General features: G+C 38.7%; 1 protein-coding gene across 3 annotated transcripts in view; it reads left to right on the plus strand.

Moving 5' to 3' along the window:
• smurf1 (SMAD specific E3 ubiquitin protein ligase 1) overlaps positions 1-13,471 on the plus strand; it is a 54,584-nt gene extending 41,113 nt beyond the window's left edge. For 2 of the 3 annotated variants that reach the window (XM_061885173.1, XM_061885175.1), the window contains 7 exons: positions 3,087-3,201; positions 3,303-3,481; positions 7,560-7,697; positions 7,777-7,897; positions 7,993-8,194; positions 11,795-11,879; positions 11,952-13,471. In XM_061885173.1, the coding sequence (XP_061741157.1) occupies positions 3,087-3,201; positions 3,303-3,481; positions 7,560-7,697; positions 7,777-7,897; positions 7,993-8,194; positions 11,795-11,879; positions 11,952-12,051 (940 nt within the window). In that variant the 3' untranslated portion in view covers positions 12,052-13,471. The remainder of the gene's footprint in view (positions 1-3,086; positions 3,202-3,302; positions 3,482-7,559; positions 7,698-7,776; positions 7,898-7,992; positions 8,195-11,794; positions 11,880-11,951) is intronic. The other variant, XM_061885174.1, reaches the window with a different exon arrangement.
• The last annotated feature ends 3,781 nt before the right edge of the window (positions 13,472-17,252 follow it).

Consider the following 17,252-nt stretch of genomic DNA (forward strand, 5'->3'; position numbering starts at 1 on the left):
AATTTCTACAACTCTTATTTTTTTGTAAAAGTGATTGGAGCACATGCTTATTTATCACAAAAAACATTCATCAAGTTTGGTTATTTTATGAATTCATTATGGGTCTACTGAAAATGTGTCATAATCTGCTGGGTCAAAAGTATACATACAGCAACATACATGATCAATTTTGGTGATGTAGAAAAGTTGCAATCAAATCAAATTAGCTTAATGGCATGGCCTCTTAACTTCATGTGAATTATTATGATTGACGACACCTGTTGACTTCTCTGAGCCCATTTAAATAGGGCTCATGTGAGGCAGTCATTAGACTCGGTTACAAACGTGACAATGGGTAAATCAAGGAACTCAGCACAGATCTGAAAAAAACGAATCATTGACTTGAACAAGTCAGAAAAGTCACTTGGAGCCATTTCAAAGCAGCTTAAGGTTCCAAGAGCAACTGAGTAGACAATTGTTCGTAAGTATAAAGTGCATTGCACAGTTTTTTCACTCCTACGATCAGAAAGAAAACGCAAGCTATCACCTGCTGCTGAGAGAAAATTGGTCAGGATGATCAAGAGTCAACCGAGAAACCCCAAAAGGCAGGTCTGTCTGCAAAGATTTGGAAGCTGCTGGAACACAGGTTTCATTGTCCACAGTCAGGCATGTTTCGCATCGCCATGGACTATAATGCAAGAAGGAAGCCCTTGCTCCAGAAGCAACACATTAAGGCTCGTTAAAATGTTGCTGCAGATCACATGGACAAAGTTAAGACCTTCTGGAAGAAAGTTCTGTGGTCAGATGAAAGAAAAAATTAGCTGTTTGGCCAAATATTAACATTGCTGTATGTATACCTTTTTGACCCAGCCGATTTGGTCACATTTTCAGTAGACCCATAAATTCATAAAAGAATCAAATGTTTGTTGTGACCGAGTATGTGTTCCAATCACTCTACCACAAAAAAATAAGAGTTATAGAAATTATTGGAAACTCAAGACAGCCCTGACATTATGTTCTTTACAAGTGTATGTAAACTTTTGATCGACACTGTATGTTTCTTATTACACTCATAGAACACTTTTAGAAGATTAAAATAAGAATAAAAATGCATTAAATACAATGGACATTTCTTATTGCACTTAAAGAATTATTTTACTCAGTACATATAGTCTGCCATTAATATAGAATGGAAATGTCATGTAAGACAGCGTAGGTTTTTGTGATTGTAATGCAGACAGTCGAGGAGGCCCCGTGCAGGTGAAAAAGTTAGTTAACTGAACAAACAAAAGGTGAGAGCTATAAATTGCTCTAAAAGCATAGGGGAAACTAGTTGCAGAAAAAATACTCTAAACTTCACCGACTATAAAGGAAACAAAAACGGAAAGTTGGACATCAGCAAAGAACTCACGAATAACGTAGAGCAGATGGCGTCCACGATGTACATCCGTACTAGATCTCAGCATTGAGAGAATAATCAACATACTCAACAATGTCCCGGCCAACAATTGTGTTTGAAGCTCAACTTAAATAGTCCTTATTACCAACAGAAAGTAGGTGCGGGGAAAAGTGCTCCAGGGACAAGAGTGAAGCGGCTACGGAAAAGCACCAACAAAACAGGAAGTACCACCAAAATAAAAACACGGGAGAAGAAGTAAAGCACTAAACACGGTAGAATACTCACAAACTAAAAATAGAGCACAACCTGTAGCAACTGGCTGTGACAAGAAAGCTTTATTGACATGGTTTTAAATGCTTCATGATTTGTGTTTGCCACTCTTGGTCAGTGCTTTAAGACAAATACAATTCTGAGTAAATACTGAAAACAAAACTACACAGCTAAGACTTGTATCAGGTAAAACAGAAATTGTACGAATTTGTAACAAAATTTAAGTAATTTCACTCGTATTAGTTTACGCTAATTGGGCAGTTTTTAACCGTGCTAATAATTGGCAAATCAACCAGCTGTATGCGAGTCTGCGTATCTGTATGTGCAAACCATGGGAGCTGGTTAACTACATTACATTCACACTCCTTGTGCAGGTGTGGATAATTATTTAAATGGTTAGATAAGTTCGAAACAAAGATTATAATACTTTAATGCAATCCTTGGCGAGGCATGTTTTATAGCAGGTTTTGCACCGTGGCGCTTTTGTGTTTAAAGCGCCACCTTTATCTGTAGTTTTGAAATCCAAAAACCTCCACATTAAAAAAGTACCAGTAATTTTCAAAGGCAATATGATAACGTTTTTAATTAATTATTACCTTACAATCCAAATATATGCGTGTGTATGTAAACATAACAAGGGGGTGATTTAATAACTATTTACATTTTTCCCCCATAAAAATGTTTTTATAATTACTAAAATAAAATTATAATAAATAAAAATAAATAAGTATTTACATTAAATAACAAAGCCAAAGCAACAAGAATAACTTGTTGAACTGTCCTCCTTATATACAGCCTTGCCGACACTGTCCCTATCCTTCTGGTGCACACAGTTTGAAATCACAAAACTCCTTTACAGCCAGGTATTTAAAAATTAAAAAATCTACTTTACCTATTTTGTTGTTCTTTTTGGTGTGCAGCAGAAGAGAAGGAGAGGGTGATGGGGTTGGCGGGGTAGGTGCAGTGTCATACAACACTGTGGATACTGGTTCTATTCCTCCATTTTTTTTCAACAAATAGATTGTCCATTGTTTTACTGGGACTTATATACAGCTTGCAAAACTACAATCATGCTGTCAAAAGAACATTTGAGAAAAAAGTAAACAAAGTAGCACCTAGCACAGTTACTAACAACAGCACTACTGGGCTGACAAGTAGCACGGAGAGCGATTAGCCCACCCCGAATAGTGCTGTTGGACAAAAAAAGGCTGGGCTTCGAGACACACGAAGAATGAATTAAACAATGGTACACTGAGGTTTGTAGAACAAATAATATTTTTATTTGGCCTGTGGTTCGTAAATCAAAAGGTTTGTACAATGAGGGTTCATAAATGGTGGTTTTATTATAGTATGATAAACAAACACATCATTAGGACTTTCATGATCTTTGTGTGCTTTTCCTATAGGTTTCTGTTAACATTGTGGTTGTTCTCTGTAGGGAATGGCTGTATCTGCTGTGTCATGAAATGTTGAACCCTTATTACGGCCTGTTCCAGTACTCCACAGACAATATCTACACGCTACAGATCAACCCTGACTCCTCCATTAACCCTGTGAGTAGTCAGACACACATAAAGCTTTTCATAGTTGACCTTGCAATGGCGAATGTATTTAAAACTCAAGTATATTGTATATGCGTTGGCCCATGTTTCAGGATCACCTATCATATTTCCACTTTGTGGGCCGTGTAATGGGGCTGGCAGTTTTTCATGGCCACTACATCAATGGGAGCTTCACACTGCCCTTCTACAAACAGCTGCTCGGCAAACCCATTCAGCTCAATGACCTGGAGACCACCGACCCAGAGCTGCACAAGAGTCTTGTCTGGATATTGTGAGTAAAATCACCTCAATATATACAGCGCCTCTGAAAAGTATTCATCTACTTGGCTTTTAAATGTTTTACTCTAGATTTTATTTGAGGGATCTGCGCCAAATAACCTAAGTTGCTGAAGTGAAATGAGGAAAAATATATCCATCCGTCCATTTTTTACCGCTTGTCCTTTCGGGGTCACGGGTCTGTTGGAGTCTATCCCAGCTGCACTCGGACAAGTTGCCAGCTCATCGCAGGGCCAACACAGATAGACAGATAGATAGAGGGAACCCACGCAGGCACGGGGAGAGCATGTAAACTTCACACAGACAGACCCCGAGCTCGGGGATTGAACACAGGACCTTCGTATTGGGATGCACAAGCACTAAACCCTGGACCGCTGTGCTGCCCTAAGAAATATAGATATACAGTAAAAACAATATTTTAGAAAATAAACAACAGCAAAAAACGGCATGTGCATATGTATTAACCCACTTTTCTATGAAGCCCCTTAAAATGTTCTGGTTCAATCTATTAACTCCAGAAGTCACATAATTAGCTTGGGGTTGGGTTATAAAGAAATATCCACATCTTTGATGATGCCCGTAGCATCATCAAATCCATATTCTTCAAATCGAAAGAGCATGAGACAACAACCAACCTTCCACACCAAGACTCACAGACCGGACAAGGTAGGGCATTAATCAAAAAAGGCAACAGAGAGACCGAAGGTAACCCTGAAGGAGCTGCAGAGTTCCACAGCAAAGACTGGAGTGTCTGTGCATAGGACCACAATAAGCCGTACACTCCATTGAACTAGCTCTTATGTAACAAGCTTTAGTACGCACAAAAACCTGCACAATGCCCTTTTTCACATCAAAGATGAGATGTATCTAGACTGACATTGACGTCAAATGTGCGCAGCCTCACGGCAGCCTGTATGCACATTTCTACAGGCTGTGGATACTTTAGTGACACACATAAGTGATGCTGGGTAACAGTTTACTAAAAAAGTAAACATCTGAAACATATGAACGACACCCCCCTGTTTAATGTTTCGTGTTCATATTTGTGAGGACGTCTATTAATTTATATGTGTGATAATTTAATAGACGTCTTCCTGTGACTCCAGCGAGCACAAGCAGGTGGTGGCACACGAGACAGCGAGGACATGTGGAGGGCTGGGGCTGACTGTCACATACTACTGTACTTTTGAGACAGTCCTCTCGCTTATTGTAATAATACATTGAGTAACCAAACAAGAGTCAAAGTCTTACCTAACTCTTTTTATAGCGCTGACATGTTTAAATTAAAAGTAATTTTCACAAAACTAATCTCGCTCGGACCAGGCATTCTGTGTGAACACGTTTTGTTTGAAGTTACACACATTTTATTTATTTGGGGGGAATTACAGTTGCAGGGAAGGAAGAGGACAGTTGCAGTGATTACAGGTGGTAATGTACCACAATAGGTAAAAAGGCAAGGGGGTGAATACGTTTGCAAGGCGCTGTAATTAAAATGTTATTGTACACACAGTGTTTCAATGTTTTCTTTGTTACAGCCTTAATGGAAGATTTTTTTTCTTTAAAAAATAGTTTATAATATTTGAAAATTAGCAACAAAATGTTGAGGAATGTTTGTGAATACTTATGTACATGTGGCTTCTTAGATTTGTATTTATAAAACAGTTTCTATCATTTCAAAATAAAGTTTTTTGTGTTTCATTATGGGCTGTCGAGTGCAGAATTTGGTAAATGAAAAAGTTGAAATATTGACACCAATAATAGTTATTGGAGCCTTGAGTATTGGCTGATATCAGCACCAATTAGGACTGGGCGATATATCGAATATACTCAATATATCGCAGATTTGTCTCTGCGCGATATAGAAAATGACTATATCGTGGTATTCAAGTATACGTTCTCACGCAGTTGCTTTTAGCTGCGGGCATTACACTACACGCGTTCCTCACTCCTTCTTGCCTCCTTCTCACAGAGAGATAAAACAAGCGCACCTTCTTACATACGTCACATACTGTCGCACGTGGAACGTCATACGCCCTCGCGGAGCAGGGAAGTAGCGTAATGGGTACCGTTAGCTGTGATGCTAACGGAGTGGTGAGAGTGGTAATATAAGAGGAAGTAGGTGCGTATCCTGTAACAAAACCTTGATGTCGACATGCATTGTTTTATAATGTATTATCTTACATGAACTCCATCCATTCATCCATTTTCTACCACTTATTCCCCTTGGAGTCGCGGGGGGCGATGGTGCCTATCTCAGCTACAATCGGGCGGAAGGCGGGGTACACCCTGGACAAGTTGCCACCTCATCGCAGAGGAAGAATTAATTCCCAAGAAAAACAGCATTGGGTCAATCGTCTAGCTGTGGTTTAGCTTCAAGCGGGAATATGTTGAAAAACAAAAGTAATATGTCAAGTATGCGGCAAAAGCGTTGCTACAAAAAGTAGCAACACTGCTAATGTGTAGCATCATTTGAAAAGTCACCCACGAGAGAATGAAGAGTGCTTGAAACTACGCATGTCAACATCTCGGGCCGGTGTTACACCAACAAAATGCCCAAGCAACAATTTTCAGATCAACACCGTATGAAAAAAATAGTCAAGAACAGAAGGAGATAACGTACGCAGGAACCTACCACATAGCGAATGACATACAGCTAATTTTATTTGACAGTTATTGAAATATCTTGTCTGACATCATGCACAAAAGTGCACTAATAGCTTGTTTTAAAATGTCTCTGACAACCTTGCACTTTCTGTTTTGAAATTACATGATTGTTTGTGCCACTGCTTAATAACAGTTTAGTAAATACAGTTTTGGTAAATTGACCTAGTTGTGATTTCCCTCCCTGCATGAAAGTTTAAAATGACCAAATATTATTGCAGTATGAACAAGAATGTTTTAATGTAGACGCATACAATCATCATACTGGTGTGACTATATGCATCAAGTGTTCATTGAAGGCTAAGGCAAAATATCAAGATCTATATCGTGTATTGGGACATGGCCCAAAAATATAGAGATATTAATAAAAGGCCATATCGCCCAGCCCTAGCACCAATATTGCAGACTTTTAATATTTCTGTTGTGTGTAATGTTCAAAAAAAATTATTTAAACAAAAAAACAATGTTAGGTATGAAAATTACTAAACTTTAATCATTACTACTGACCCTTGAAATTTAACTTATGCTGTCTTTAATTTAAAGTACAGTGGTAATTTTATTTTGCGACACCTGGTGGCCACAATAATTCTTTAGATTAAGCTCATGATGCAGTAAGTTGAATGATGCGGACACGTGTGTTACTGATTACTTTTTAATACACTTCTGCCTTGGAGACTTTGCATCTACAAGTAATTTGTAATTGGTCGATCCACATCTGAATCACGACTCTTGTGTAATCCGATCATGGATTGATTTATAATCTTCAAACATCGATAAAAACTAACAAATCATAAATTTAAAAAAAGGTTGCTGTTTTTTTAACACACTTTTCAGTGTAACCTGTTTAGAAAAAGTTTTGTCAATTTTAAACCAAACAATATATTGCAAAAATAGGTTTGAATGGAGAATCGATTCTTAAAAGAATTGTCAACATTTTTTATAATTTTTTTGTTAAAGAATCCATTTTTATATTTTTTGGGCCATACTTGTATCTGTGCTTACTCACTCTGTGTTTGTATCAGCAGCCAAGGGGAGCATTTGTAACCGCAAATCTGCTTTGAAAAAGTCTTATCATTTTTATACCAAATAATCAAATTGCGAGAACGAATTTTGAAATGAATCCTCACCCAAATAATTGGAATCGAATTGTGAGTTGTTCTAAGATTCCCATTTCTTATATATACGACTATAATTATTTGATAGACAAATGTGCTGTTTTAGATCGTTCTTATGTACATGTAATTTATTATTATAATTATATATTTGTTTTTTATTGCTGCAAACATTTTAAAAATATGTTTTTTTTGTTGCATTATGGGCTTTTGAGTGTAGAATTTGAGGGAAATAAATGAATGTATTCCCTGACGTCAGTGTTGTTGATTGTTATCCTGTGTGCATGTGTGTGTGCGTAGAGAGAACGACATCACTTCAGTCCTAGACCACACATTCTGCGTGGAGCATAACGCCTTTGGGAAGTTCCTACAGCATGAACTCAAACCTAATGGCCGAAACATCCCTGTGACTGAGGAGAACAAGAAGGAATACGTGAGGTAATAAAAGTGGGACACGTGTCGATCATGAGGCTGAGTATAAAGAGCTGTGTGTAGTAAAGTTTGTTGTTCTCCTTAGGCTTTATGTGAATTGGAGGTTTATGCGTGGAATTGAAGCCCAGTTTTTGGCTCTTCAGAAGGGATTCAGTGAGCTGATCCCCCAGCATCTCCTCAAGCCTTTCGACCATAAAGAGCTAGAGGTATTTTTAGTTTTTGGCAAGATCCCCCACTTCCTCATCTATATTTATTTTGACCTGTGCTTTTCTCTCTTCACCCTGTGTTGCCTACTGTCCAGTTGATCATCGGCGGATTGGGCAAGATCGACCTGGCTGACTGGAAGACCAACACGCGACTGAAGCACTGCACGAGCGAGAGCAACGTGGTGCGGTGGTTCTGGCAGGCGGTGGAGGCCTTCAGCGAGGAGAGGAGAGGACGCCTGCTGCAGTTTGTCACAGGCTCCACCAGGGTGCCGTTACAGGGCTTCAAAGCACTGCAGGGTGGGTCATGCACTGGTTCATCTTTTTTTATTTGACACCCTGATACCCAACTCTATAAGTATCAAACTCCTGCGATAGTATAAGGTGGGATATTCAAAGTGATGCCAGATAATAGGTTCTGATTTCACATTGGAAATCATGTAATGGGAACAGTTTTGTAATAGGTTCAAAATACTTTCATCATAAAACCTTTTCTTAGCTGGAAAGATGATGTTTCAAGTAACCATTTGAAGGCTGTAATGTACTTTTTTTTTGTCATGACAGCTTCTTCATTTGTTTATACTTCCGCTGGGGCTGATGCATGACTTGCAATTCTCTTCCCAAGCGCAAGAGGGCAGTTTTTTCCCAAGTGATCTATTACGACACTTGCTTACTACGTATAAGCATCCTGTGTGTAGCAGTTGTAAACGATGGCGAATCACTGCTGTTGGAGCTGTTAGTAATCATTTTGAAACAACTTTTATGAAGTTAAGTGAATTATATTTATTTAGCACTTTTCTCTAGTGACTCAAAGCGCTTTACATAGTGAAACCCAATATCTAAGTTACCGGTACATTTAAACCAGTGTGGGTGGAACTGGGAGCAGGTGGTTATAGTGTCTTGCCCAAGGAAAGGACACAACGGCAGTGACTAGGATGGCAGAGGCGGGGATCGAACCTAGAACCCTCAAGTTGCTGGCACGGCCGCTCTACCAACCAAACTATACCGCTCCATATTATAGTTTATTTTGCCCCAAAACCGGGGAAAACACTTTCGCGAAGGTGGTCTGTGCGACTCCTGAAAGTGTCTAGGCAGTGGACGGGGGAATGGAAAACGCAGAAATATAAAAGCCAACCGGTGACGGTTCTGCGATCTGCGTCGCCGCTGTCGCCGTTTTGTTTCAGTATGGCGCAGAGTAGCAGTGATATGCTTGAATTGCGTTACTGAGGTCAGTCATGGTTTTGACGATTTGTTTATTTTATTTAATGACTATCATCCATTTCTTCTTCTCGGCACTGTCCTTCATACCACCTTCTTCCTTCCCATGGTTGGAAAACAAAGTTAAGTCCATCTCTAGCTATAAACTAATGCTAGTGAGTAAGACCAGATGTTGTGAACAGATCTTACGGGGTTCACCGTGACATTTTCTAAGCCAACTAATAGCGGAGATGCTTGTAACTTAAAGCATAACAATTAGCTGAAAGACAGCTCTTATCTCAAACACTCATAAATTGAGGCACTAATGCATTTAGGTGAGACAAAAAATATATATATATCTAATGAGAGATCATAATTAATTGTAAATTTTTTTGCTACTTACCCGTATTTTCCGGACCATAGGGCGCACCAGATTATAAAGTGCACTGCCGATGAGCGGGTCTAGTCAGGTCTATTTTCATACAAAAGGCGCACCGGATTATAGCGCGCATTAAAGTGGTCATATTATTATTATTTTTTCTAAATTGAAAACCCTTCCTTGGGGTCCACATAACATGTTATAGTGGTTCTTTGGTCAAAATGTTGCATAAATTATGTTTTACAGATCATCTTCAAGCCGCTTTCTGACTGTCGCTTCAGCCGTTTTGTGGGCGGTCTTATTCACATGGCTCACCTTCGGCAGCGTCTTTTTTCTCCGTCATCTTTGTTGTAGCGTGCAAGGTCTGGAGTGGAAGAAGTGTCAAAAGATGGCTCGAACTGTTTTAAAGACATTCAGACTTTACTTAAATCAATACCGGTGCAGCATCTTCTCATCCGTGGCTCACTAGTGCAATAACAACGCCAGAAATGTGTCTCGTGAAAAACCGTCCGACCGGAACTCTCTAATAACCAAAGTTCCTTGAGTGAATAATGTAAACTCACTACATCGGTATTTTAAGTGCTTTCATGGCGAGTTTACTGACAGATAAAAGTAATAACTTTACACTTCTCAATATTAGAAATGGCAACAGCGGAGAATGAATGTCCCATAAAAAGATAGAGAAAAAGAAGAAGCTTATTGACTGCGGACTACAAAGGCGTATGTGCGCTAATTTTCAGGAGTTATGCAGATTCTAAATACAGATTTGCAGCTACTATAAGGTAAGAAAAGTTGCTTTTGCATAATATTGCGAAACAAAATGCCAGTTAATGTCTTACCTTATACACACACACACACTATAATAATACTTGTATGTTGAAGCACAGTACAATCCATCAAGCAGTGCGGCTTCATAGCTTACCAAAGACGTACTAAAACCTTTTGATAGATTTTTCAGTGGTGTGTGTAATGTTCTCTATTTTCAATGGAACATGTAAAATGTTGGTGTTAGTTACTCGAGTCATATTGCAGTCTAAACGTATTTCTTATGTGTGACTGCCATCATATTGCAATCTACACGTACAGTGGGGCAAAAAAGTATTTAGTCAGCCACCAATTGTGCAAGTTCTCCCAATTAAAATGATGACAGAGGTCTGTAATTTTCATCATAGGTACACTTCAACTGTGAGAGACAGAATGTGAAAAAAAAATCCAGAATTTCACATTGTAGGAATTTTAAAGAATTTATATGTAAATTATGGTGGAAAATAAGTATTTGGTCAAAGTTCTCACTGATGGAAGGAGGTTTTGGTTCAAAATCTCACGATAAATGGCCCCATTCATTCTTTCCTTAACACGGATCAATCGTCCTGTCCCCTTAGCAGACAAACAGCCCCAAAGCATGATGTTTCCACCCCCATGCTTCACAGTAGGTATGGTGTTCTGGGATGCAACTCAGTATTCTTCTTCCTCCAAACACGACGAGTTGAGTTTATACCAAAAAGTTCTATTTTGGTTTCATTTGACCACATGACATTCTCCCAATCCTCTGCGGTATCATCCATGTATCCATTTTTGTATAAACTCAACTCGTCGTGTTTGGAGGAAGAAGAACACTGAGTTGCATCCCAAGAACACCACACCTACTGTGAAGCATGGGGGTGGAAACATCATGCTTTGGGGCTGTTTTTCTGCTAAGGGGACAGGACGATTGATCCGTGTTAAGGAAAGAAAGAATGGGGCCATGTATCGTGAGAGTTTGAGCCAAAACCTCCTTCCATTAGTAAGAGCTTTGAATGGTTGACCAAATACTTATTTTCCACCATAATTTACAAATAAATTATTTAAAATTCCTACAATGTAAATTCCTGGATCACATTCCGTCTCTCACAGTTAAAATGTACCTATGATGAAAATTACAGACCTCTGTCATCATTTTAAGTGGGAGAACTTGCACAATCGGTGGCTGACTAAATACTTTTTTGCCCCACTGTATCTCCTATGTGTGACTGCCATCATATTGCAGTCTACACGTATCTCTTATGTGTGACTGCCATCTACTGGTCACACCTATCATTTCACCATGTACCAAATAAAATAGCTTTGAGGTCAGTAAGCACAACCAAAAATATTCTGTACATTAGGCGCACTATTGAGTTTTGATGAAATGAAAAGGTTTTAAGTGCGCCTTATAGTCCGGAAAATACGGTATGTCCTGATACTATATTCTGAAAGCGCAATGCAGTAAGTACTCTTAAAAATACTTTGAATGTTGTTGTGTGTAGCAAAGTAGAGCAGTGATAACTAGAATGTATATGTGTAAGGCTCTACAGGTTCTGCAGGACCAAGGCTCTTCACCATTCATTTGATAGACGCCAACACTGACAACCTACCCAAGGCACACACATGGTAAAGACGCATTCTTCATTTATAGAAAGGTTCCAGCTCGGTATGGCTAACCATTTTTCCCCTTGTTTTTAGTTTTAACAGAATAGACATCCCCCCCTACGAGTCTTACGAGAAGCTTTATGAGAAACTGCTGACAGCTGTGGAGGAGACCTGCGGCTTTGCCGTGGAGTAAAAAAGACCCCCACAAGCAAAAACCAACAAACACACAGTCCACACTTGTGCTTGCACTTGCATTCAACTCTTTTGACTTAAAAAAAAACAAAAACGTACCCACACATTCATGCACAGAACATGGAGTATGCACAGAGTATGGAGGGCGGCCAAGCACGACAAGAACACAGACTGCCCGTCGCCGCCTAAACCGTCGGGAGCTACAAAGAGGAAGCACAGCAAGGAAGTCAAATGGGGAAAAAAAAGTATTTAAAGAAACATTTTTCAAATGTTTTGAAGAAGCATTTTTATCTTTTGGTTTTAAACAAGCGATGATGTCAACTCCTCAGAATGTCCACAGCAAACATACTGTATGAGCCTGCAAACAGACAACGGTGCAATGATGTCTGGATGGAGAACAACGTTGCGCGACATCCTGACTGATTGACTCGTGTGTTTACTCCTTGCGTTCACTTTTGACCACTGTCGTGTATTCCGAATGCGTCTATGTTCGTGTGCATGTGAGAGCGGCTGAGCGTGGCACGGTCACGCTGTAAGAAAAAGAAAAATGATCAAATGAGCCTCTCTTTGATTACTTTTTGTCTCTTCCGTTTTTGTACCTGCGACCACTCTGATCCACTCTGTTTTATTTATTACTAAGTGATTACTGACCAAGCTGCTATCTGCTCTGCAAAGAGCTCACACTAATCTATTCCTCCCCTCCCCCAGAGTTAATAGGTCAACTCACTTCCAATTCAAGTAATCCACAAAGTGGTTTTTAATTCAATTCTTGACTTTAAAAACAAAATGATGCAGATATTCTTGTGAGTGTATGTGAAGTATTTGTGTATTGAATGCCTGACATGTTATGTTAATTAAGGTGAAAGGGATCAACCTTGAAAGCCCTGATTTTAAAAAGTCTCTCCATGGAGAGGTGGTGGTTATTTTTCTACATGAGCGGAGGTAATGCAAAGGAAGAGTCATCAGCTTCAGGAATTTTTGTGTGTTGTGTATAATAAAATCTTAAGCCTTTTTGCTCATGTTTCAATTTAAACTTCACTAATGTTCCGTTTTGGCAACCCCAGTGTTTCTCTGTCCATCGATTTATTTGCTCCATAGCCTGAATGGTTCCCCTTTGTCCTGTTATCATTAACCTCAAGGCAGCCATGAATGAACAAAACGCTCTTTACAGTAATTGGTCCTCCACGAAAGTGAATGAAAACGAAACAAAAACTCCTGTGAGTGAGACATGGAAAAAAACAATGGGCTTTATGTTGGATTGACGACTGTTAAGCAGTATCATTTCAATCTGCTTTTTTTTAGGTTCTGAGTTCACTGTGTAATGGATGGAAGAGTATTGAAACTTACTATGTACTAAAACATTTATGAAAAATACAGTGTAAATAAGATTATATTAAAAATAAATTACATTGAAAATAAAACATTCTCGTACTGTGTGATTTATTTACTTTATTTTTTTTATTGACAATACAAGACTTTTAATATTTGAAAAGCTCACTCTTAGGGAGGCCAAAGTCTGCAAGGATAGGCTTAATCTTATTTTGAACCTTAATTAAAACAAGCAATATTAAAAAGTGCTAGATGATTACAGAAACGTCTTTCTCTCTTATCACACTTTAAAGTATATATTAAATGTTCATGTTTTATAATGTTTGCTGTTTGACATACAGCAAGCATGCCATGTGTGTGCTTTTCTTTACATTCCCCTATGTTTAAATAGTCAGCCTGTTAACCCAGGTTATATTCCATTGTTTTTAGACCATGGGTGTAAAAAACAACATCTAAAAAGAACTGCGGCCTACAGATTATTTTCTAACAGCTCGCAGCACAGTCTAAAAACAATAATACTAAAAAAAAACATTAAAAGGTGAAATTAACATGCAAACAGCTTTAATGTAATGAGAAATAGTAAAAATATTTACGCTAATGTTACGGATGGAACTTTTTCCACTTCCGATACTATTCCGATATTGGAGCCCTGAGTATTGGCCAATAACATATCAGCACCAATAACACAGTTTTAATATTTTGTAGTGTGGATTGAAAGGAAAAGTTTAATCAGGTGAAACTATTTAAACTGGGAAAAACGGAAGGTATGAAAAACAAAACACTAACCTGTTTCATATTAACCATCTTGAATGGACCTTTTACCATGAATTGATTAACGTGGACCCCGACTTAAACAAGTTGAAAAACTTATTTGGGTGTTACCATTTAGTGGTCAATTGTACGGAATATGTACTGGGCTTCACGGTGGCAGAGGGGTTAGTGCGTCTGCCTCACAATACGAAGGTCCTGCAGTCCTGGGTTCAAATCCAGGCTCGGGATCTTTCTGTGTGGAGTTTGCATGTTCTCCCCGTGAATGCGTGGGTTTCCTCCGGGTACTCCGGCTTCCTCCCACCTCCAAAGACATGCACCTGGGGATAAGTTGATTGGCAACACTAAATTGGCCCTAGTGTGTGTATGTGAGTGTGAATGTTGTCTGTCTATCTGTGTTGGCCCTGCGATGAGGTGGCGACTTGTCCAGGGTGTACCCCGCCTTCCGCCCGATTGTAGCTGAGATAGGCGCCAGCGCCCCCCGCGACCCCAAAAGGGAATAAGCGGTAGAAAATGGATGGATGGATGTACTGAACTGTGCAATCTACTAATAAAAGTATCAATCAATCAATCAAACCTATGCTGCCATTAAGTTCAAGTGGAGTAAAAATTGTTTTTAGTGCCACCTAGCGACCACAATGATTAATTATGTTAAGGTCATGATGTAGTAAAAAGTTAAAAGATGCAGACACGTTTGTTATTTGATACTCTGTAACACAATTCTGCCTTGGAGATTTTGTACCAGTAAGTAAGATGCAATAGGGTTGCTCAAAAAATCAATTTGCATCAAATTAGTATTTCTTGTATATTCAGATTTTTAAATCGATTTACAATTTGCAAAAAATGATTTAAAAAGAAAAAAAGGTTAAACTTTTTTTTTTTAATCTATTTTAAAAATATATGTTATTAAGGACATCCGCACACATACTCCCTGCATGTTTGTCACACATCAGCATCCTAGAAGAGTTTTAGTAATCTATATCCTGTTTTAGAAAGGTTCTTTTATAATTTTTACACCAAATATTATTTTGAGAGAGTCGTTTTAAATCATGAATCGATTTGAATCAAATCGTCTCTTAAGAATCGGAATCGAATAAGTTGCGTAATATAATTACTTGATACTTGTTTATTAAAGTTAAAGTACCAATGATTGTCACACGCACACTAGGTGTGGTGAAATGATTTTCTGCATTTGACCCATCACCCTTGATCACGCTCTGGGAGATGAGGGGAGCAGTGAGCAGCAGCGGTGCCCGCGCCCCGGAATCATTTTTGGTGATTTAACCCCCAATTCCAACCCTTCATGCTGAGTGTCGAGCAGGGAGGTAATGGCTCCCATTTTTATAGTCCTTGGTATATATGTGGTGTTTTAGACTGCAATATTGTCAATTAAGATATGTATAACATATCAATTAATCAATCAAACGAGGTTTATTTATATAGCCCTTAATCATGAATGTCTCAAAGGGCTGCACAAGCCACAACGACATCCTCGGCTCAGATCCCACATCAGGACAAGAAAAAACTCAGCCCATTGGGATACAATGAGAAACCTTGGAAGGGACCGCAGATGCTAGAATGTGCGCAATCCAGTGCTTAGCTGTTGTGTAGGTGCTGTAGCATCTATAGCAGGGGTCACCAACCTTTTTGAAACCAAGAGCTACTTCTTGGGTACTGATTAATGTGAAAGGCTACCAGTTTGGTACACACTTAAATAAATTGCCAGAAATAGCCAATTTGCTCAATTTACCTTAAACTCCATGTTATTATTAATAATTCATGATATTTATCTTTGTGGAAACACTGATCATCTTAATGATTTCTCACAAAAAATATATATTTTTGATGACATGTTTTAAATAGGTAAAAATCGAATCTGCACTTTGTTAGAATATATAACAAATTGGACCAAGCTGTATTTCTAACAAAGACAAATCATTATGTCTTGTAGATTTTTCAGAACAAAAATTTCAAAAGAAATTCAAAAGACTTGGAAATAAGACATAAATTTGATTGTACAGATTTTTTAGATTTGCCAGAATAATGTTTTTGAATTTTAATCATAATAAGTTTGAAGAAATATTTCACAAATATTCTTCGTCGAAAAAACAAAAGCTAAAATGAAGCATTAAATTAAAATATATTTCTTATTCTTTACAATAAAAAAAAAAATTACTTGAACATTGATTTAAATTGTGAGCAAAGAAGAAGAAGGAATTTAAAAGGTAAAAAGGTATATGTGTTTAAAAATCATAAAATCATTTTTAAGGTTGTATTTTTTCTCTAAAATTGTCTTTCTGACAGTTATAAGAAGCAAAGTAAAAAAATTAATGAATTTATTTAAACAAGTGAAGACCAAGTCTTTAAAATAGATTTTCAAATTCTGTTTGAGTTTTGTCTCTCTTAGAATCAAAAATGTCGAGAAAAGCGAGACCAGCTTGCTAGAAAATAAATACTATTTAAAAAATAGAGGCAGCTCACTGGTAAGTGCTGCTATTTGAGCTATTTTTAGAACAGGCCAGCGGGCGACTCATCTGGTCCTTACGGGCTACCTGGTGCCTGCGGGCACTGCGTTGGTGACCCCTGTTCTATATCCATCCATCCATTTTCTACCGCTTATTCCCTCTTGGGGTTGCGGGGGGCACTGGCGCCTATCTCAGCTACAATCGGACGGAAGGCGGCGTACACCCTGGACAAGTCGCCACCTCATCGCAGGGCCAACACAGATAGTCAGACAACATTCACACTCACATTCACACACTAGGGCCAATTTAGTGTTACCAATCGACTTATCCCCAGGTGCATGTCTTTGGAAGTGGGAGGAAGACGGAGTACCCGGAGGGAACTTACTCATTCACGGTGGCAGAGGGGTTAGTGCGTCTGCCTCACAATACAAAGGTCCTGCATTCTTGGGTTCAATCCCAGGCTCGGGATCTTTCTGTGTGGAGTTTGCATGTTCTCCCCGTGAATGCGTGGGTTCCCTCCCTGCTCTATAGCAAGCTACAAATAAACGTTGTACCGGACAGCATGTATCAGCACCAAACTGATGTAATCCGACATTGTTTTTTTCCTCATAACAGATTATGACATGAAGCTGACATTTTA

This window comes from Nerophis ophidion, linkage group LG23 (genome assembly GCF_033978795.1).
Source record: "Nerophis ophidion isolate RoL-2023_Sa linkage group LG23, RoL_Noph_v1.0, whole genome shotgun sequence".
NCBI classification, from domain to species: Eukaryota; Metazoa; Chordata; class Actinopteri; order Syngnathiformes; family Syngnathidae; genus Nerophis; species Nerophis ophidion.